This window comes from Copadichromis virginalis, linkage group LG15, assembly GCF_057382275.1.
Source record: "Copadichromis virginalis isolate Kocher_CV1m ecotype Utaka linkage group LG15, C_Virginalis_male_GT1.1, whole genome shotgun sequence".
In the NCBI taxonomy this organism is placed as follows: Eukaryota; Metazoa; Chordata; class Actinopteri; order Cichliformes; family Cichlidae; genus Copadichromis; species Copadichromis virginalis.
The window spans coordinates 20,631-44,351 of NC_140632.1; the positions used below are offsets into that span (position 1 = coordinate 20,631).

At 41.9% G+C, this 23,721-nt stretch overlaps 1 protein-coding gene and 1 pseudogene across 3 annotated transcripts in view; both read left to right on the forward strand.

Annotated features, from left to right (window-relative positions):
• Nucleotides 1-328: 328 nt before the first annotated feature.
• Nucleotides 329-23,721, forward strand: part of adgrf3b (adhesion G protein-coupled receptor F3b) — a 29,761-nt gene continuing 6,368 nt past the window's right edge. The window contains exons 1-12 of one of the 3 annotated variants that reach the window (XM_085431195.1): nucleotides 329-473; nucleotides 942-1,014; nucleotides 1,920-1,982; nucleotides 2,268-2,280; nucleotides 2,582-2,716; nucleotides 14,469-14,621; nucleotides 16,877-16,932; nucleotides 17,048-17,106; nucleotides 17,719-17,861; nucleotides 22,277-22,507; nucleotides 23,019-23,255; nucleotides 23,438-23,575. In XM_085431195.1, coding sequence (XP_085287321.1) covers nucleotides 1,923-1,982; nucleotides 2,268-2,280; nucleotides 2,582-2,716; nucleotides 14,469-14,621; nucleotides 16,877-16,932; nucleotides 17,048-17,106; nucleotides 17,719-17,861; nucleotides 22,277-22,507; nucleotides 23,019-23,255; nucleotides 23,438-23,575 — 1,225 coding nt within the window. In that variant the 5' untranslated portion in view covers nucleotides 329-473; nucleotides 942-1,014; nucleotides 1,920-1,922. The remainder of the gene's footprint in view (nucleotides 474-941; nucleotides 1,015-1,919; nucleotides 1,983-2,267; nucleotides 2,281-2,581; nucleotides 2,717-14,468; nucleotides 14,622-16,876; nucleotides 16,933-17,047; nucleotides 17,107-17,718; nucleotides 17,862-22,276; nucleotides 22,508-23,018; nucleotides 23,256-23,437; nucleotides 23,576-23,721) is intronic. The other 2 variants (XM_085431194.1, XM_085431196.1) reach the window with 2 other exon arrangements.
• On the forward strand, nucleotides 11,703-12,444 carry LOC146691439 (uncharacterized; annotated as a pseudogene).

The following is a 23,721-nucleotide window of genomic DNA, read 5'->3' on the forward strand; positions in this document are numbered from 1 at the left end:
CTCACTACAGCATTTATTAGTTTGTTCAATGCTTGTTTTATATTATATACATTAGAATCATCCCTGTCACACAACACACACACACACACACACTGAGCTTTTTTATGAGGCAGGCAGTTGCGCTCTGACCTCCTGAAGGAGAATGCTCGATTTGTTAGACAAATATTCATGGAAAGTCAAAAGGCTCGACACATATGGAGAGATGCCATCAATGCAAATGGTCTTTCAAAACCAAAGCCAGAACAGCACTATCTGTGAGGGAATGTGTCCCGTAACACATCCCCTCCCAACCAAACGCATACGCACTACCCTTAACACACACCCTCTGTTCAGTGTAACTTAGTGTTCATAAGCAATTCGCTCACTCACTTTGACTGGAAATCTGATCGGTGTCTGATAGACATGGAGTGTTGTTTGTTAATTGAAGCAAAGTTAATGGGTTAACAATCATTTTTGTGTAGAGTGCAGCAAAGGTAAGAATCTTTTATTTGTGTTTTTCTTTAGATTGTTGTATCTTTTTAAGGAAAATAACAGAGGTGAGCTCTCACTACCACCTGACTGAACTACACACAAGTCTGCCTCTTGTATTAAATTATTGGAGTTAAAAGTTTCTGACATTTCAAATTAAGTTTCATATATTGTAGCCTTTCAGGTTTTATGTTGTCAATGTCTCCATCTGGATATATCAGTTTTAAAAAATGCATATTACCAAAACATTATCCCTGACCTTTGTGGTTCTTAAGATGTTAAATAATCATAGTTTAACATAATCTAAAAAGTCATAAATCCTGTAATAGTTAAACCTTTAAATGTGAATCTCTTTATGTTTCTGCTATAGAAGCCCCCAGCATGCTATGGCTGTCATGAGATACATTACCATTCAGTATCACAATATGCTATTCCTATGATAAGAAACCCTTTAACCTCTGTTTTGTTAACAGGATCTTCCCTTCCACAAGCCAAATAACAGAACTGAAAATACTTTGTGATTTCATCAAGTTGAGTAGAATCACAGTAGGTGAACAAGTTGTGTTTTATATCTATTCAGTTCACTGATTAGTTTAGTTTTTTTTTTTTAGTTTATAACATGGTTTGGTGCATACATTTCTGTTTCTGGATTTAAAAAAAATGTGTTTTTAAATTATCAATATTTATGATACATTACGATTGCTGAACCAAACACATCGGCCGTGTCTTTGACACAACAAGAAAATAATGTGGGCATAAGCTATACCGCATCACCGGGCTTTGTGTACACAGTGGTGCTATCCTACCGTTGGTGTGGACAGGAATGAACAGTGCACTGTTAAAAGAAAAACCACCAACTTGTTGTTTGTATTCATAGCCAACATGCAAAATGATGCAAACAGGTTTTTCCTAGCTAAATACAAGCTTCCTGTACTTTGGAATGGAAAGCAGATAGCAGCTGATAAGAGTGTTATGGAAGCTAAAGACAAAAATAGTTCAAGATAGTTTGAGACTCATAGTTAAATATATGGGAGACCCAGTGCTGACACAGTTCATAAAAAGACAAAACTTTATAGTGAGATTTCAATAAGCACATGTAGGAATAGAAACAGGTGAAGTCTTATACTGCATTTCAGCTCTGTATTTTGGTTTTAAAACCTCTACCTTTGCACACTTTTGAATCCGGTGCTTTTACTGGCTTCAGAAAAAAGAGTTCTAGCTTAGTGATTATACTTCCCGACACTTTAAGTTCTGACACTTTCAATTGAGTTCCATTTTATTTATAATAGCAAATCACAATAATAGTTGTGAGAGTGTTAATGTCCTTACAAATAGGACCAGTACTTCTTTATGCATCCATGTGCTGTACCTTGGATAAATTGTGTACTTTATGTATGTTCTTCATTGAGTATCTCTCTTCTCAGCTTGTCATAACTTGTGTTTTTTTCCAGGTGATGAAAATGTATTCCAAGGTTTTCATTTTTCTGACCGGAGCTGTGTACATCTACTACCAGGTAGAGAACCCTCTTCAGTCTAATGGGGTACTTTTTTGTATAGGAGTACAGTTTACCAATCAAGGTTCAAGTTAAATGTTAATTATATTTTACTCTTGTGTGTTATATACTAGTTTAATGTAGAAAATTCAACCTGTTTTATTCCAAATCTCAACTCCACAGTATATCCATATATTCACGTTTATGGACAGAGATATGATTTGTGTACTTTAATTTATCTTAACATTGAATTGTTAGTTTTTGAGAATGCGTTATTTTGTCATTTTTCTGGTTTTGCCATTGCAGGTCCTTGCACAAGGTAAGCCAGTAAGGTAAAAAGGAGGAGTTGAAGGTGATCACATTGATTAAGCTAAGTTTATTTAATAATGTATTTTAGTTTATTTTATTAGTAAGCCTTAGGTATTTCACAAGTAATGATGAGAACCAAAATCTACCTTTTACTATCCCAATAAATCTGAATTCCTAAATTGAACACAATAATTCATCATGTAGTTAATATAATTTTTACATTTATTCTATTTCTCAAATACCTCTTCTATTCAAATAAGTTGCTAATCACACAAAATAATAACATATATCAAATCTTATTCCTATTTAAGATATCTACAGCGCTGAGATAATGGTGGAGAGTAATGTCACACTGGATGCCCAAACTGTCCTGTCAGCTATCAATTCAACAAACCTCCCACTGAGCAAACAAACAGTACAAATCATAAACACTGAACTGGTAGCAGGTATGTTTCTGGAACATTTTCTTGAATTTGTTGTTAAGTTGTAATTTTTTTGAAGTAGAATAGAATAGCTTTTATAGTCACTGTTACAAGAATAGTGAAAGGCTGTTTGGCATTTTTCCATGTATGTGAAGTACACAATAGCGTAAGTATTTACACAATAACAGACAAATTTACATTTACACAAGAAAGATATGTACAAGTTATACATACACCTGCAAATATACGGATACACCCATACACGCACAAACATACATATATCTATACACATGTATGCATGCGTACATACCATACATACACACACATATATATACATATATATATATACACACACACACATATATACAAACATATATATATATATATATATATATAAAACACCCAGCACGCCCCTGCGGGCGGTTTATCCTTCAAGCTCGGGTCCTCTACCAGAGGCCTGGGAGCTTGAGGGTCCTGCGCAGTATCTTAGCTGTTCCCAGGACTGCGCTCTTCTGGACAGAGATCTCCGATGTTATTCCCGGGATCTGCTGGAGCCACTCGCCTAGCTTGGGAGTCACCGCACCTAGTGCTCCGATTACCACGGGGACCACCATTACCTTCACCCTCCACATCCTCTCGAGCTCTATTCTGAGCCCTTGGTATTTCTCCAGCTTCTCGTGTTCCTTCTTCCTGATATTGCTGTCATTCGGAACCGCTACATCGATCACTACGGCCGTCTTCTTCTGTTTGTCTACCACCACTATGTCCGGTTGGTTAGCCACCACCATTTTGTCCGTCTGTATCTGGAAGTCCCACAGGATCTTAGCTCGGTCATTCTCCACCACCCTTGGGGGCATCTCCCATTTTGACCTCGGGACTTCCAGGTTATACTCGGCACAGATGTTCCTGTACACTATGCCGGCCACTTGGTTATGGCGTTCCATGTATGCCTTGCCTGCTAGCATCTTGCACCCTGCTGTTATGTGCTGGATTGTCTCTGGGGCATCTTTACACAGCCTGCACCTGGGGTCTTGCCTGGTGTGATAGACCCCAGCCTCTATGGATCTTGTACTCAGAGCTTGTTCTTGTGCTGCCATGATTAGTGCCTCTGTGCTGTCTTTCAGTCCAGCTTTGTCCAGCCACTGGTAGGATTTCTGGATATCAGCCACCTCCTCTATCTGCCGGTGGTACATACCGTGCAGGGGCCTGTCCTTCCATGATGGTTCCTCGTCTCCCTCCTCTTTCTTGGGTTTCTGCTGCCTGAGGTATTCACTGAGCACTCGGTCAGTTGGGGCCATCTTCCCAATGTATTCTTGGATGTTCCTTGTCTCATCCTGGACTGTGGTGCTGACACTCACCAGTCCCCGGCCCCCTTCCTTCCGCTTAGCGTACAGCCTCAGGGTGCTGGACTTGGGGTGAAACCCTCCATGCATGGTAAGGAGCTTTCTTGTCTTTATGTCAGTGGCTTCTATCTCCTCCTTTGGCCAGCCTATTACCCCAGCAGGGTACCTGATCACGGGCAGGGCGTACGTGTTGATGGCCCGGATCTTGTTCTTACCATTCAGCTGACTCCTCAGGACTTGCCTGACCCTCTGCAGGTACTTGGTGGTTGCAGCCTTTCTAGCGGCCTCTTCATGGTTCCCATTTGCCTGCGGGATCCCCAGGTACTTGTAACTGTCCTCTATGTCTGCAATGTTGCCTTCTGGTAGTTCAATCCCCTCAGTTCTGACTACCTTCCCTCTCTTTGATACCATCCGACTACATTTCTCCAGTCCGAACGACATTCCAATGTCATTGCTGTATAGCCTGGTAGTGTGGATCAGTGAATCGATGTCTCGTTCACTCTTGGCATACAGCTTGATGTCATCCATGTACAGGAGGTGGCTGACAACTGCTCCGTTCCGTAGTCGGTATCCGTAGCCAGTCTTGTTAATGATCTCACTGAGGGGGTTCAGGCCTATGCAGAACAGCAGTGGGGACAGAGCATCTCCTTGGTAGATCCCGCACTTGATGGTGACTTGTGCTATGGGCTTGGAGTTGGCCTCTAGTGTTGTACGCCACATCCCCATTGAGTTCCTGATGAAGGCTCTTAGGGTCCCATTGATCTTGTACAATTCTAGGCATTCCAGTATCCAGCTGTGGGGCATTGAGTCATAGGCCTTCTTGTAATCAATCCAGGCAGTGCACAGGTTGGTCAGTCTGGTCTTGCAGTCTCGGCTGATTGTTCTGTCTACCAGTAGCTGGTGTTTTGCGCCTCTGGTATTCTTGCCAATTCCTTTCTGTGTTCCGCTCATGTATTGACCCATGTGCCTGTTCATCTTAGCCGATATGATGCCTGACAGGAGCTTCCATGTAGTACTGAGGCAGGTTATTGGTCGGTAGTTGGAGGGGACCGGTCCCTTCTTGGGGTCCTTGGGGATCAGGACCGTCCGACCTTCGGTTAGCCATTCCGGGTGTCTCTCGTTAACTAGCAGCTGGTTCATTTGTGCTGCCAGACGCTCGTGGAGTGCAGTCAGCTTCTTCAGCCAGTAGGCGTGAACCATGTCGGGCCCTGGTGCTGTCCAACTCTTCATACTGGAGACCCTTTCTTGGATATCTGCCACTGTGATGGTTACTGGACCCTGTTCAGGGAGGTCGCTGTGGTCTGCCCTCAGATCCTCTAGCCACTGAGCATTGCCGTTATGGGTTGCATCCTTCTCCCATATGCGCTTCCAGTATTGCTCCGTCTCCAGCCTTGGTGGTGCTGTTCTCTTATTGTTCCCTTGCCACTGAGAGTACACCTTTGCTGGTTCTGTGGAGAACAGCTGGTTTATTCTCCTGCCTTCTATCTCTCTGGTGTATCTCCTCAAGCGGCTGGCCAAGGCTCTGAGTCTTTGCTTGGCAGTTTCCAAGGCCTCAGGTATGGACAGCTTGCTGTATTTCTTAGGCACCTTATTTGTCGCACCTTGCTGCAACTCCGTTAGTTGGCTAACTTCCCTCCGTGCTACTTTGATCTTGCCCTCTAGCCTCCTTCTCCATGGAGGGTACTGCCCCTTGTGGCTGTTCAACTTGTAGCCAAGCATCTCACTGATCACTGCTGCCGTATTGTAGATCAGCTTGTTAGTGTCGGTAATCGTGGTTGTAGGTATTGCCCGTAGTGCTGCATTAACATCATCTAGCAGACCTTCTGAGGGTACTTCACGTAATCTTGGTAACCGGCTACGGGGGATCCAGGTTTCAAGCTTGGCCATGATCCTACTTTTCAGGTCAGTTCCTCTCGCACTCAACGATCCTTCTCCTATCGCACTTGGGGCTATGTACACAATCTCGGGTGGGGGTGATGATATCGCCTCCCTGACCTGGCGTCCTGACTCCTCCTTGCCGTAGCATTTGTGTTGTACCTCGTCAATCTCTAGCTGTGAGAGCAGTCCCTTCTTTCGAATGTTGGAACACTGAACTACTAGTTGTTTCGCCGTCATTGTGGATGTTGGGTATCGAAGAATCCATAGGTCCCTCATCCTATTCATGTAGGGACTAGTAAAGCGCTATATATATATATATATATATATATATATATATATATATATATATATATAAATGAATAATCTGAGGAGCAGGTGCATTGAGAGGTGCAGTGTGATCAGTGATATTGCACATCGAGTGTGTGTGTGTGTGTGGGGGGTGATATTGCACATTGAGTGGGGGGTGCTGTTGCAACTATAATAAATAAGGTTATAATAAATACAGTTTAGAGAGGTAGGGATGTTGGTTGCATCGAAGTATAAATAGAAATACGGTTTATAAATAAGGTGTAATGGTAAATGGCCTGTATTTATATAGCGCTTTACTAGTCCCTAAGGATCCCAAAGCGCTTTACATATCCAGTCATCCACCCATCCACACACACATTCACACACTGGTGATGGCAAGCTACATTGTAGCCACAGCCACCCTGGGGCGCACTGACAGAGGCGAGGCTGCCGAACACTGGCGCCACCGGGCCCTCTGACCACCACCAGTAGGCAGCGGGTGAAGTGTCTTGCCCAAGGACACAACGACCGAGACTGTCCAAGCTGGGGCTCGAACCGGCGAACTCCCATCTCTTGAGCCACAATCGCCCCGATAATGTCCATGAGCGTTGGCAGTGCAGTTATCCTCCAATCAGGGTGGAGGTAGGGCATGTTGGACAGCATGTGGGTAAAACTTCTGTTGAGTCTGTTTGTCTTCGACCTGATGGACCTGTAGCATTTACCAGAGGGAAGGGGGGAAAAGTGAGTGTCCAGGATGCATGGGGTCTTTGATGACGATGCTGGCTTTCTGCTGAAGTCTGCCAGTATAAATGTCTCTGAGGGGGGTTAGTGAAGTGCCGATTGCCTGCTGCCCTCACCACCCGCTGCATTTTCCTCTTGTCCTCTGCGGTGCAGCAGTTGAAACAGAGTGTGCAGAAGTAGGTCAGAAGGCTCTCGATGGTGGAGCAGTAGAAGTTTACTAGCAGTCTCTGGGGTAATTGGGCCTGACGTAGTTCCCTGAGGAAGTATAGCCTTTGTTGTGCTTTTCCTGCCTGGTGGGAAATGTTTATGGACCAGGTAAGGTTGGCCGAGATGTGGACTCCGAGGAACTTAAAGCTTTCTACCCTTTCTACCTCCTCCCCATCAATGTAGAGGGTAGAGTGCCCCGATCGCTTTGTTCTTCTGAAGTCGATTACCATCTCCCTGGTCTTGGCTGTGTTCAGATGCAGGTTGTTGTCGTCACACCATTGCTTCAGATGCTGAACCTCCTCTCTGTAGGCTGAATCATCGTTGTTGTAGTCCTATGATGGTGGTGTCGTCAGCAAATTATATGATGGTGTTACTGGTGTGGATTGGAGAACAGTCATGGGTGAAAAGTGAGTATAAGAGGCGATTGAGGACACACCACTGTGGGACACCTACATTCAGAATGAGGGTGGAGGAGGTGTGCTCTCCCATTCTGATGTTCTGGGGTCTGTTGCTCAGAAAGTCCAATATCCAGCTGCACAGTGAGCTGCTGAGTCATGGGTTGCTTAGTTTTTTAACCAGTTTGTGGGGTTGAACTGCATTGAAGGCAGATCTGAAGTCCACCAATAGCATTCCAACATAGGAGTTACTAATGTCCAGGTGTGTGAGGGTTGTGTGAAGAGCTGTTATTATTGCATCCCCAAGTAAATAAAATTGTGTAATCTAACCTTAAAAAAAAAAGGATCATCAGGCTGTGATTACTTAAACATTATCTTCAACATAACAGAGCTGCAGTAATATTAACTGCAATTTGTCTATAACTGATGTTTTTCTTACAAGAGTCAAAACTATTGGACTGGACTCTGTTTTAATAAAAGAATATTACCAATGTGCACTGTTTCAGGTTTTGTCAGGAAGTGCTCATTTGTCAGTTCTACTAAACTCATGTGAGATTACTAGTTTAGATTGATGAATAAATGCATGGAAAAATATATAAGCGCAACACTTGTTTTTGCTCACATTTTTCACGAGCCGAACGCAAACATCTGAAAATTATTCTACATACACAAAAGACCCATGACTCTCAAATATTGTTCTCAAATCTTTATAAATATGTGTTAGTGAGCACTTTTCCTTTACAAAGATAATCCATCCCACCTCACAGGTGTGGCATATCAAGGGGCTGATTAGTAGTGATGTGCAATACCACTGATTTCCTTTCCGATCCGATACCAAGTAATATTCAGGGTGGTATCGACGATACTGATCCGATACTGATACTTTGTACAAAAACTTATTTTATTTATTGTATCTCAAATTATAGCATCATAATGATTACAGGACATCAGATTACTTGTTCTTATCACTTAATAATGCAGAGTTCATCATATAGAAATAAAAAAAACTGAAGTTGTGCTATTTGAACACCTTGCCTGCCTGCAGCACTAAAGGACTCTGTGAGAGACGTGTGTCTCGCCCTAGCAGCACCTGTCCCTCTCCTCCTCTTCAGTTCGCCTCAAGAATGAGAATGTAGCTCTGTAAACGTCAAATATCTGAGCCGACCGACACATCGTCTTCAAACCCCTGCGGTCTTTCACTACTCGGGTTAAACATGATATATAAGTCACTTTGATAACTTAAAAATGTTATTGTTTGGCTTTTTCAGTGTTTTATTTGTGAGTAAATCGGTTTGGCTGAGATTAAAGTTATTAGATTAAATAAAATTTAACGGGAGGGTTCCTCCGGGGTTTTCACACAGCTAAATAAACGTCGAAAAAGAAAACTAATTAAACAAAGTGTGAGACAGTCCAGAGTTTACGCAAGCACCCGGTTATATTTCAGATAGCAAGGAGCAGACAGCAGAGTTTCACTCCACCGAGGGAGCTCATGACATACTACCCGGCTTTCTTTAGACCGCGAAGCAGCCTCTGAATTTGGACACCACCGCTGTTTCCTTTTTTTTTTTTTTTTTTTTTTTTTTTTTCTTTTGGCCTGTCCCGTTTGGCTCTTTTGCCATCAGAATTGTTGTCTAAAGGCAAAGAAAGATGCCCAACGGATTTACTTTACCAAACTGACCATCCCAGCCTTGCCTTAATGGTCCATTTGATTCACCTTTTATTGTTTATTTTATTTTCACTTACTGAATACGGGACAGACTTGACTGGGGGAAAGAAGGGGAGAAAGAAAGAGGGAAAGAGAAACAGCTGAGAAGAGGGACGGGGGAGAAGGGCAAAAGACAAAAACCAACAGAACGGGCAGAGAAAAAAAAATGCATATATCAATCACCTGGATCACCTGCTGAGAAAGAAAAAAGAAAGCAAGCAGAAGAGAACAAGAGTAATAGAATAAACAACATCACAATGATATATGGGAATATGACAGTAAATACTAAATGTTAAACATTATTGTGCAGCACATAAGATCAACAGAACACAGTGTGCTTTGAGGTAGGAGCCAAAAAGGGTGTAGTTTGTGGGTGTGATCACCCGTGTGTACACCTGTGAGCATGGACGCGCTTGTTTTTTGTTTTTTAAAAGGTTCCTTCATGTAATAATCTGCTAGAGGGTGTGGGGGGGCCACAGCCCCGTCCTCCAGGGCGTGAAGCAGGTGTGGAGGAGATCAAAACTCCAGACATCCAGAGGCCCCCAGAACACAAGAGACCAAGGAAGACCAACAGAGGGGCAGCTGCGCCACTGTCCCGGAAAGAGCTGAGGAGAGTCCCAGATGAGGGCTCACTCAGCAGCCGCGGAGCAGAAGCCAGGGGGAGTTGCAGTGACGCGCCCGTGAGCTCCGCCGGCAGCCAGCTGCGCCTGAGTGACCGAGCCCCAGGCCGAGAGGCCGGGGGCACCCCACCTCCGAAGTGGCCCGAACGAGCCCCAGGCTCCAGGCCCCGATAAGCGGCCGCTAAGGAGTGAGCCGGTGTGTACCTGGACGCCCATCCCCGGACACAAAGAACCACCAACGCACCGATGTCTGAGGGGGTCCGCCACTGGCAGGGGAAGTGGTGGTAGGGGGAGATAGGCCTCCAAACCTTGGAGGGCCTGAGATGTCCCCAGAGAGGTGGCGCCTGACACCCAACCTGACATATAGACACAGACATACAGGCACACACAGATACAAACATCCATTCCCACCCTCATGCTCTCATATGCACTTACTCCACACTCAACCAACGTGGAGACAGACATAAAGAGACGTTGTACACATGATCACACTCCCCAAGCGTACTCTACAAACCGGGTCTAGGTGCCCCCGCCCCTGGAGGGGGGAACTGCACCCAGACCCAGGTGGTGTTTCCCTTTTCCCTGCGGTGGGGGGAGGCAGACCTCCCCGACTCCGCAGCAGCAGGAAGGCTCCACACTCCAGACCGCAGTCGGACGGCCAACTCCTCCTCCTAGTCCTAGCCCCCCTGCTCCAGCAGGTCGCAGAGAACGGGGGTGAGAGAAGACTCCAAACCTCCCTCCACCCGCTCATTGTAATGTTGATGCATGTGTGTTCTAAGGTGCATTTAAAACCCAGGAGGGCTTGGAGCTACCTGCCAGAGAGCAGCAGGTAAGCGCATGGTCCCTCTTGCTAGCCCTCAATGTCTACGTGTATTTAAAATTGAGAGGTGGGTAACGATGCCAGGGGTGGGGTGTACACCCTGATGGTACTTTGGACTCCGTTTATCGTGCCCACCCTCAAGATCCTATATGTATGTCTAATGAGAGTGTGAGTAATGTGAATGTCTAAGTTGTGGGATAAAATTGAGGCAGAGGCAGCCAGAAGGGGACAGAGGGGGGGGGGGGGGGGGTAGCCTCCTCTGCACCCTGGTGACATACCCCTACTCCAAGGCCCTGCATGTGTGGGTGGTTGTGGTGGAGCGGGAAGAGGGAGGCCACCACCGCTGTTTCCAACCCGATAATAAAAACGATGACATTTAATGTACTTTATCCGATAAATAAACCCTGTAAAATGTATTTATCACCCCCCAACAGCCCTTTTGAATGTCTCTCTAGTATGGCCACAACACCTCACTTTTTTGCCACATGTATCGCAAACCACGTCTCAGCTGTTTGTGGAGGTAAAATACGTCCGCACATGACTCCAATTACGCTCAGCTGCGCACGCCAAGGGGCTGCGAGACATTTATACAGCCGTATTTCGCACATGACTATGAAAGGCGGAAGAGGAAGTAGTTCCTTTGGATGTAGACAATCCGAATGTTATAGTTTCTTTCCACTCTGTTACTGTTAATGATAAACTACAAATTTACTCTAAATTACTAAAATATCAATATTTTAATGTGAGAATCGATTCTAGAACATAAATGACTGGTATCGGAGGAATCGATATTTCAGGATCGATCCACACATCACTACTGATTAGACAGCGTAAATAATGTTCAGTTGTGCCTTAGACTGCCCACAATAACAGGCCACTCTGAAACGTGCACAGTTTTGCTTTATGGGGGGGGGGAAATCAGTCAGCGTCTGGTGTGCCCACCATTTGCCTTATGCAGGGCAACACATCTTCGTCGCATAGAGTTGATCAGGTTGTTGATCATGGCCTGTGGAATGTTGATCCACTCCTCTTCGATAGCTGTGTGAAGTTGCTGAATATTGGTAGAAACTGGAACACGCTGTCGTATACACCAATCCAGAGCATCCCAAACATGCTCAATGGGTGACATGTCCAGTGAGTATGCTGGTCATGCAAGAACTGGGATGTTTTCAGCTTCCAGCAATTGTGTACAGATCCTTGCACTATGGGGCCATGCGTTATCATGCTGCAACATGAGGTGATGGTCGTGGATGAGTGGCACAACAATAGGCCTCAGGATCTCGTCACGGTACCTCTGTGCATTCAAAATGCCATCAATAAAATGCACCTGTGTTCATTGTCCATAACATACGCCTGCCCATACCAGAACCCCACCACCACCATGGGCCACCTGATCCACAATGTTGACATCAGCAAACCGCTCACCCACACACACTGTCTGCCATCTGCCCTAAACAGTAAAAAACGGGACTCATCTGTGAACAAAACACCTCTCCAACGTGCCAGATGCCACTGAATTTGAGTGTTTGTCCACTCAAGTCAGTTACAACGACGAACTGCAGTGAGGTTCAAACCCCAATGAGCACGACAAACATGCAGATAAGCTTCCCTGAGATGGTTTCTGACAGTTTGTGCAGAAATTCTTTGGTTATGCAAACCGATTGTTGCTGCAGCTGTCCGTGTGGCTGGTCTCAGGCAATCCTGGAGGTGAACATGCTGGATGTGAAGGTCCTGGCCTGGTGTGGTTACACATGATCTGCAGTTGTGAGGCCAGTTGGATGTACTGCCAAATTCTCTGAAACGTCTTTGGAGACTAGGGATGGGTATCGTTTAGGTTTTATCCGATACCGGTGCCAAACCGGTACTTTTGAAACGGTGCCGGTGCTCAAACGGTGCTCAAACCGGTGCTTAAAGAATGGAGAACACAAAATTGGTCCCAAAACCTCTCATGTTCAGCTGGTTTTTTGTAAAAAGATAACAAAGTTAGCCTTTTCTGCAGCTATGGGGCATATATGGTATCACTCTTAGCTGGAAGCAGTGCTTAATCAATGGAAAATACACTTTGTCCAAAAACCTCTCATGTTTATCTGTTTCCCTCTTTTTCTTTGGTCATTTTAGCCTTTTTGGCCAGGGTGAAGGGAGTATCTGCCATCAAACAAGAAGACAGCCGCATGTAGCTATGATAGTGTTTGCTAGTTCACCTCACATGCATTAATGTAATAACGTGGTTAGCCTACGCAACGTAAATTACACATGAACAACATTAAGCTACTCACGCAGAGAAGAACGGCTGCTGCTGCCATCATCATTTCTGCTACACTGGCAGGGCTAGGGGCCAGGACTCTCCTCTTCGGGGTTTTTGGGGGATATTGCTAACTCCGGGTCCGATAACAGGCAACCCACGCACAGTAGATGTGCTCGGTGTGAGGTCTCGCAGCAAGCTATCATACGGCGCATTTCTGGGCTTTTAAAAGAAAACGCTATGCGTCGCCAGGTGTTTCATCGGATTTCAGGTGTTACCTCCTTTGACAGTATCACCTTAAAGCACTTGTTGCAGGCTGCTGAGTCTGCATATTTTGCTGTGAAGTACAGCCAGACTTTTGACCGCTTCGCCTTGGCCATTTTTAATCTGTAGCTCTGCTCTAAAAGAACGCACGTACCTGGCCCCGCCTACTATCCTCGGAAACGTAAAATGATTGGCTAGAATCTTTTTTTTTTTTTTTTTTTTTTTTTTTTTGATGGTCACTGGTGACTTTAATACACAAAGAAAGCTTAAATCATAAAACTACTGCAGGGTTAAAAAAAACAACAAAAAACAACAACAACAGAAAAAACAACAGAAAAAAAAACATAGTAACCCACAAACTAATTATGAGGTCAGACTCCTGCCTGCCATTCTGGCAAGCAGGCAGGAACACAGGACTTGGAAAGTAAGAAATAAACTTGCAAGCAGTTTCATTACTTACTTCACATGTCCTTTAATCATAATACAAAATAATGCAGGTACAGGAACAAGGAAACCAAATCAACAACTACTCAACAAAAAAAAAACTGCAAGAGAGGACATAACAAAGAGCATACGGAAGCTGAGAATTTAAATACACACCAGATAATTAGGAAGATGGGAAACACCAAGGAAGACAGCTGCAACAAATCAGGAAATGAGACAGGGGAAGTAAAAGCCGATACAAAGCACAGGAAACACAAGACTATCAAAATAACACACACACTCCTAATGCAAACAGAGTTTTTAGGCCTTGGATAGTTTTGTACTGAAACTGCAAGAAAAAACATGGCATGTTTACATACAGATCATTTCAGCATGCCTGTGGAAGTAATGGTGTGTGGTCTGAATTTGCATGAGCATTGCTACAAGCTGCATCTGCAGATTCTGCCAAACCAGAAGTGGGATGTAGATGTGTGTTTAAAAAATTACCTTTAAATGGTCATTTTAGTGATTTTCATTTTCACACTAATTTATAAAAAAAAAAAGGTAATCGCCCCGGATGGAAAGCAGGTGTGCCGGTAATGGCCCAGCCCAGGGGTGTGGCCACCAGGGCATCCAACACACACACACACAGACACCTTAGACACAGGACCACGGACCATGACAAGATATTTTTACATTACATGTTGTCTACTGTTGTACTATGAAGGAAAGCAGGTGTCAGTCAAATTTTCCCATACAGTTCTGATGATCCAGAGTGGCCCTAACCCTCAAATAAAAAAACTAAAAAGAAAAAACTCAGAGAATTAAGAATGTTTTCTTTTATTTCTAGAATGCCTCATTGTTGGAACTGACACGAACTGCAACTGCTCTACAAATTATCTTTGGAGCAATGAAGTGTGCTACAACTACAGCTGCTGCGGGGATGCTACTTGCAAACAAAATGTATCCTACATCACACCCCTCTGTTCTCCTAAAGTTCAAGGTAGATCTCCTGAAATGTGTAACTCTTTTTTATTTGTTTTTTTGTTTATTATTTTTATTTTATTTTTTCTATTCTGTTGATTAATGATATGGAATAAGTTTTAGTGTATACCAGTGTTATAGAGAACTAATGCAAAATTAAACTATTTGCATTAAAATGAGTGTTGAAAGCATTAAAAGTACTTAAAAATAGAAGTACTTTTTTTGCAAATAAACAATATTATTTATTTAAAAAAAAAATATAACAATAGTCAAACATGTCTTTGGTCAAATTTGACAACAGTGTCTGTTTTGTTGAATAGTATTAAGATACTGTTTTGAATTTCCAAAATATTGCCATGAAAAAAGCACCTATGTTACAAATAAATTAATCAAAAACAAAGCATACACTGAAAGTAATGTAACAACTTGAACATTTTGAACAATTACACCTAAATTAAAATGAGAAAATGTACTTGGATTCCAGTTGAAACTAAATTAATATAAACTATAATAAGTGTGGTGTACAAATCTGTTGAATACAGCTATGTTTATCCTTTGCTTTTCACTCTTCTACTTTTTCAAGATTCAAGAGCTTTATTGTCAATACAGTAGTATTCACAGTATACAGTGTACTGAAATGCTGTTCCACCATAAGCCCCCTATGGTGCATTTATAAATATATAAAGAATATATATCCAAGAGATATAAAACTAGGAATTATAAATAAATAACATGCTAAGTTTTGGTAAAAATTAAGGGATAAAAAGGTACTAATTACTAACTATACAATTCTATACAATACTATAATGGTAACTATACAATATTACCTGTACGATAAACAAAGATAAACAAAGACAGGACTGAGAGAATGTGCAGTAGGTATTGAATACCAGTTTCAAGCTATTGTCAGGATATTATTGATGAGACATGACAAAGACGTGTACGAAATGCAAAAATGTAAAGATTTCGCCTAAAGAATTTAGGTGTGTGTTCAGAAGTATGTGACTGAGTGTGCAAATGAGAATATTGTTCCCAGGACCAGTTTGTAGTGGATTTGTGGTAGTTTTTGTTGTTTTTGAGTCTTTTGATGATTATTGTAAGGTGTTTGTAGAGGTGTATGTTTATATCAGTCCTTTTGTGGTAGTGAGTTGAGGGCTATGACTGAATGGGGGAAGAAGCTCTTGCAGTGTCTGGTCATTACAGTTTTAATGCTGCGAAACCGTCTGCCAGATGGAAGGAGGGAGAACAGTGCATGTGAGGAGTGGAAAGTGTCCTTCACTATGCTGTTCGCACATCGAATGATGTGTCTGTCATAGAGTTGGGAGATGGATGTGAGAGGGCTTCCAATGATCCTCTCTGCTCTCCTCACTATTTGCTGCTGAGACTTCTTTTCAGCGAGGGTGCATTTCCCGTACCAGATAGTGATGTAGCAGCAGAGGATGCTCTCAATGGTTCCCCAGTAAAATGATGTGAGGATAGGAGGAAGGAGACCGGCCTTCTTCAGTTTCCTAAGAAAGTGAAGACGTTGTTGGGCTTTCTTCATGATGGTGGTGGTGTTCAGGTTCCAGGAGAGGTCAGCTGAGATGTGCACACCGAGGAACTTCACACTGTTGACCATCTCAACAGCAGATCCGTTGATGTGCAGTGGAGTGTGAGCCATTGAGGTCTTCCTGAAGTTAACAACCATCTAAATGTTCAGAAGACTAATGCGAGACAGGTTGTTATTCTGGCTCTTTGTTCTCTGCCTCAAAACATGCAAAGAAGTCATTTAGTTGGTCTGGCAGAGAGGGATCCCTGCTGCATGCTGGAGGTGTTGGCTTGTAGCCCATGATTGTTTGGATGCCCTGCCACATTCGCCGAGTGTCCTTTGTACTTGTGAAATGTGTGTTGATCTTATCTGCATACTGCCGCTTTGCGTCTTTGATGGCCCGTGATACATCTGCTCTGGCTGTAGTGTAAGTTCCTCTATTTTTGGACTTAAAGGCAGAGTCTCTGATTTTCATCAGGTTGCGTGGCTTTGCAGAGAACCAGGGTTTATAGTTTGCAGATCACGGTCTTGGAGACAGTGACATCCTCAATGCATTTGCTGATGTAGCTGGTCACTGAGATTGTGTACTCCTCCAGGTCCACGGTGTCTGAGTATGTAGCAGCTTCTCTAAACATATCCCAGTCTGTGCATTCAAAGCAGTCCCCATGCTGATATGCATGCTTGTCTTTGACAACCAAAATAAAACCCAAAGTAATAACAAACTGTAATATTTACAATGAACACAGTTTTCATCAATGGATCAGTACAGACTGCAGCATGGGATTCAACCAAGAACACAACGGTATGTCTCATCCTCACGTTTGTACTATTCTATAAATAAACTATAAATATAAATATGTTTTCTATTGTTACATAGTACAAAAATATCAACGATGTCATGCTTTTTCTTTTCTTAGCTTCGAAACCAATTTCAAAAACTGAATGCTATTCAGTATGTGAACGTTACTGGTCCAAGGTACTGTATTTTACAAAGAAATATGTTATATAAGTTACCTTTTTGGTTTTGTGTTTGTTTTTCGTCAATGTTGTTTTTTTTTAAACAACATCACTTATTATTGTGACACCACTTATAGTCACCAACTAAACTGTTAGTTATTATAGGTGAGTTTTTTGTAAATGATTCTACCTGAGTTAGCTAATGTCTTCAGGGCTGTTTCAGAGACCTGAGCTTCAAAGCTGATTGGTAGATGGGAAACCCTGAAACCATGCCAAAGAATTCTATGTAAAACTCTCATCATTTCAGTAACTCTGTGCATACCTGATGACTAGTGTCAATAGCTGTTCCCTGGCAATAGAGGGGACAGCACTTGAAAACTGCATTCATTAATTTTCTTTTCTGCATTTCATGGTGCACAAAAGTGATTGCGAAAAAGATTAATCTTAGGATTCCAAAGAGACTGTCCAAATACTTTTTGGAGACCTTGCAATATGTAATATAATGTCGGTTTTAGACACTTTTGGAGACTGACAAAATTTATTAGATATGCACAGTAAATAAAACTTACTGTTTGTACTGTAATGTTTTTTTTATGTCGATAACAAGTTATTTTTCCATCATTCTCTACAGAACCATCTCCACATCCCCATCGCTGCAGTATGTTGACTTTCAGGTAGCTGTCAGTGTCAGAGTGCTGACTAGTAAACTTCAAGACATAGTCAATAATCTTACAAGTCTGCTTACACCTACAGCTATATTTGTGGACACTTTAGGTCAGTAAAAAATTATTTTTACTATTCTTTCAATTCCTGTACAACTTGATCTTCTAATCTATATATTTCTCTGTACCAGAGATTTATGACATTTGTTTGGACCTAAAAATATAGAGTTTGTGTGCTCCAGATATGGAGTTATATTAAGTATCATACCTCTTTTTTTTTGGAATGTGCATTATGGGTATTGTGTTTTTGTATATGTTACCCCATATTTCCACACACTAATTCAACTATGACAAAATAAGTAAGCAGTATGGTTCAGAATGAGACTTGTGTTTCCAACAATGCAACAGTCTTTGCTCTTTTGCTTTTATGTCTAAAATGAGCCGTCCAGCTGTTTTTGTTCACACCCCAAGTGTATTTTCTATCCATACATTAGCAACAATGCTTAATGAGTTAGTTTTCATTTTCCAAAGCACATGATCTTTGTTTTGCTTACATTTAATGCAAAGTTAAATGTAACACCCATCCCACATTCTATTGAGAGGGGCCCTGGGTTCCTGTTGTTACTTTTCTACTGATACTCCCTTTTTAATGCTTATGGTATAAAATATGCAATAAAACTACACTATATGGAAATAAACCACACACAAGCAGGTCAATTATAAAGTTAACTCCACTTTAGTGAATAATTGGTTAACAACAACACAAAGGAAAATAAGTAAAATTAATAAAGTTTGATAAACAATGGTAAGCCATCTACCTGAACAGAAACAAAATAATCAAATAATATTGTGGGCCCACACGCACTCTCACCAACACACACACACCTCAAGTGCTACAGTCTTTCTGCTAGCAAACCCCTCGTTGCAGGCCTGAGTCGTGGCTCGGGTGCTTTGGGACCTAAAACAATATGGTCGCTTCACTTGTTGCCAAGTAGTAAAATAAAAAGCACGTGCAAACAACAGTACTCACACCTCCAGGCAGTTCAAGGGGATAGTGGAGGAAACTGGGTCAAGGCTACCAGCAGGCCGCGGCAGCAGCACTCACAGTCGTCGTCTCCACGTGCTATCATGTGAACACATAACTTCAGCACACCAGCAGAAGGGACCTCTCTGACACACCAGCAAGACGTCCGTCTCCTCCTACTCACAGTAGAGTACAACAGTTTTCCACTACAGTTAACTACCCGTCAACCCGAAAATACGTCTGTCGCCCTTCTATGAACTCTGCGTTCACTCGACACTGTTGTTCAGCTCTCATCTCTCTCGCTTCCTGCAGAGTGCACTCCCCACTTACTCCCACCCATCTACCAGAGACTACTTCAGGGTTCACTGGAGCTGTAGTACATATCAATAACATTTCAAAAATAATGACATAAACCTCAAAATACAAATAAAAAGGCTGTGCATTTAAGTGACACACATCACATACCTTACAGGCATTTGTATACACATTATTGAACACAGTGAACATTTGCATTTAACTATCAATATAAATGAACTATCTAAATAAATGACCTATTTATATAGCCAGGGCTACATAAAGTTTTCATATCAAGCCAAATTTACTCACTTCTTTTTTTAATTAACAGTGTGTGAATGTTTGTGTGAATGGGTGGATGACTGAATGTGTAAAGCGCTTTAAGGTCCTTGGATGGCAGAAAACTTTTTACAGCTTAACCAGGACAAGACTGAAGTTTTAATCGTCGGTCCTGAGGCTCAGAGAGAGAAACTCTTGTCTAAATTAGAGGCATTTTCACTATGTCCTTCGCTACAAGTGAAAAACCTGGGTGTTATTTTTGACTCTGAGCTTGGTTTTATCCCACATATTAAACATGTAACCAAAATTGGATTTTATCATCTAAAAAATATAGCCAGAGTCCGCCCAATTCTCTCTCGGGCCAACACGGAGATGCTGATGCATGCTTTTATTACCAGTCGCATTGATTACTGTAATGCCCTGCTCTCTGGTCTTCCTAAGAAGAATATTTCAACTTTACAACTTTTGCAAAACTCGGCAGCTCGTGTGCTGACGAAGACCAGAGGGCGGGCCCACATTACACCGGTTTTAGAATCGCTGCACTGGCTCCCCGTGTGTTTCAGGATCGATTTTAAAGTTCTTTTATTGGTTTTTAAATGTCTTAATGGTCTTGGGCCTTCTTATCTCTCAGATCTGCTTTTACCGTATGAACCCTCGCGGACCCTGAGGTCCTCTGGTACTGGCCTTTTGACTGTCCCTAAAGTCAGGACACATACTCACGGAGAGGCAGCTTTTCAGTGGTATGGTCCTCGTCTGTGGAACAGCCTGCCGGAGGAGCTCAGGGCCGCAGAGAACGTACATGTTTTTAAGAACAGGCTCAAGACCCACCTTTTTAATTTAGCTTTCACCTAACGTTTATTTATTTTATGCTTATTTATTCTATCCTGTTATTCTATTATTAATTTAGACTTTACCTAATATTTATTGATTTTATTCTTATTCATTTTTTAATCTTCTTACTCTATTTATATTTATATTTATATTGTATCCTGTTCTTATTTATTTTATCATTTTACCCTGTATATATCATTTTACCCTGTATATATCCTATTGTGTCATATTTCCTCAGAGGGCGCTCTCTGCACCGGGGCTGTGATCGACTGTGGCTGCTGGGTTTCTGGGGGTCCTCTCAGCCTGGCTGGGGGGCTCCTTGGCCTCCCTCCTGCTGTGTGCCCAGCCTGGAGGCTGCGGTCTGTGACCGGCTCCCGGTGCAGACGGCTCCCTGTTATAGTGTTTCCTCACTTGGCTCATGCGAGCCCAGCCCAATTTTTACTCTTTAAGTGTGCGCGTGTGTGTATGTGTGTGTGTGTGGGGGGGGATATGTGTGTATTCACATCATTTATGTTAATGAGAGTGTGGGGAGTGAGTTGGAGGGTGGGGTGGGCTGCTTTTAACTATGTAAAGCACTTTGTGCTACATTTTTTTTGTATGAAAAGTGCTTTATAAATTGATTGATTGATTGATTAGGGACTAGTAAAGCGCTTTACAAATACAGGCCATTTACCATTCAGCAAAGCTGCTGTAAACTCTCACTGAAAAACATATATTTCCACAAGTGCAACAAAGTGAGAACACGTAGCATGAGTCTTAAACATTTTATTATTTTTGAGACTCATATGTCATATGAATATTTTATGTTTCGGGCCTAGCACCGGACCTTGAGGAACTCCAGATTGTATATCCATGCAGGTTGATTTGTATTCATTTATATCTACAAATTGCTGTCTCATCACCCAATTCAGCACAAACTATCTAATACCACACTTTTCCAGTTTGTTTAATATATTGTGTCAAAAGCATTTTGAGATCTAGAGTCAAAGTCAAAGTCAATTTTATTGTCAATTCTGCCACATGTACAGGACATACAGAGAATAGAAACTTCGTTAATCTCAATCCCTAGATAGAGGTATTCCAACTGCACACTCTTTATTGTCTATAAAATGTTTGAGTTCTTCAGTTAATTCCAGTAATGTCAAATATGTCGATCTGTCTTTTCAGAATCAATAAAACTACATGTGAAAAAATTGGAAAAACAAAACAAAATGAAATATTATGCCCACATATATTTAACCATACCAATTTAGCTGCAGTAACATTAGCTTACCATATCCCCATTATTTGTCTCCATGCCAATTAATTTTAGTTTTCACTAATGCATGGTTATTACAATTTATCTGTCATGATAGGCTGTGTGCAGGCAGGAAGGAAAAAAAGGACCCAAAATGCAGGACACTCAACGATGGGACTGGAACTCAAAACACAGCTTTTATTGCTGGAAAAACCTCATAAAATAAAAGTCACAAAAGCAAAACAAAACTCAACTCAGAACAAAGGAGCTGGAACACAAACACACAGCATTTAGAGGGTACAACGCGACAAAGGCAAATACAGGGTTTAAATAAATGGCATAGTAATCAGGGAATGAAAAACAGGAGGGAGACAGCTGGGTGAAATTAGGGCTATTGAGTACTTAAAGCGCTGCATACAACATGCCTCATTCACACCATTCATACAATCACTTCTAAGATCAAGTGCAATTTAACCAACATTCACACTCTGATGAATGCATCGGAGAGCAACTTGGGGTTAGTAACTTGCCCAAGGATATTTGGCATGCAGACTGGGGAAGCCAGGACTCGAACCACAAACCTTCCAATCAGTAGCTGATCTGCTCTACCACCTGAGCCACAGCCAAGAATCGGAACATAAATCATAATACAGATAAACACCAGAATATAAAAAACAAAAAATGCTGGGTCAAAATGACCCAGAACTGTGACATTATCTATTCTAACCATTCAGTATGAATAAAATAAATGTTCATAAATGTTCCAAAACAATGTTGTTGGCTAAATTTAAAGTTGGATAAGTTTAAAGTGACCTTTTTAGCATTTTTATAATTTATATTTCCATGTATTATCTTAACACAGGAATGGTCATTGTAGAGGCCCCAGGGACTCAAGTTTGCTATCAGTCCACGCCACAACTTGCATGCAAACTTGAGGAGGCCACAGACAGCGCAGGCTGGAATCTAACCACAGGGAATCAGCGCTTTGAGCTCAACGACGGCAGTGTGGTCCAGCTGAATAAGATCTGTAGCACAAATACCTTCCAATCTTGTATTGGTGTTACCCTCAACAAGGTGACAGGCACTTGGGAAGGCAAGTGTTTACACTTTTTTCTTGATTAGAGATAAAACATCTCTGATATGAAATCAGTATACAAAATACACTTAGTTATAAACTCACACTAACAAGATAGTATAATGAATTAATCCTGTGAAGCACTTCCTCTGAACAGGTTTGAATATTTATTTTCTTTTTTGTGATCGATATTTTATTGATTTTCAACAGGGATGAGGGGACAGGTCAAAAAAACTGGTTTGATCCTTTGTGTGGGTAGCACAATGGCACAATGGATTTAAACTGTTTGATCAGCTCTGCTCTGAACCTGTTCATAACAAATAAGAATCTGATTTTTTATAAACTTGCATTGTAATATTTTTGACATATATTGTTTATACTCTCAGCGCTGTTTCCACTATGGTCAGTAATATGGCAACTGGTGGCTCAGCTCCTGTCATTTCCTGCATGTGTTGTTAACTGAAATGTCAATTAATGTGTAAAGGGCCAACCCTCCATTATAATTGTAACTGTCTTATGTTCCCTGCAGGCACATATGAGTGTGGATTTACCATTGGGTCAATCAGGCACATAGGCAGGACTCATCTGAGTGTGGCCCTCCTACCTGATACAATTACCCTGAGTAGCATGCCTCTTACTGTGGACTGTTCAGAAAATCAGGGAAGTGTAAGCATTACCGTCAGTGCCATAATCCCAGCAAGCAATACAACCTATGCCATTTCGTGGGGCTACAATGGTAAAGTGTCTCCTGATGTAAAAATGACAAGTAAGATTTTTTCCTTGAATTTTCAGTATTCTAACAGAAACAAATACATAGTTTTTTTTGTTGTTGTTGTTGTTTATTTATGTCATTAAAAACACTCAGATTAATCAGTAATGCAAAATATGTGTAAAGCTTACTGCACAAAATCTTTATTCACTTAAAAAAAATGTCATCTTCTGTTACAGCTTCAAGCAGTTACGTCAACTACACATTCAATCCTGCCATCCTCTGCCAACAAACGATTGAACCATATGTTAATATCAGTTTTAAGAATGTAATCGGTCAAATTAAAAGTGCACAATTGAACATCCCAGTTATCTATGGTAAGGATTCTTTAAATTGTCTATTATTTTAAATACGTTTAAAGGGGCCTTATTATGCTCAGTCCAGCTCCAGATTTCTATTCTACTATTATGCCAGGGGCTGGTGCAATCTTGTCTGAAAAACAGTTCCAATAATACCACCGTTC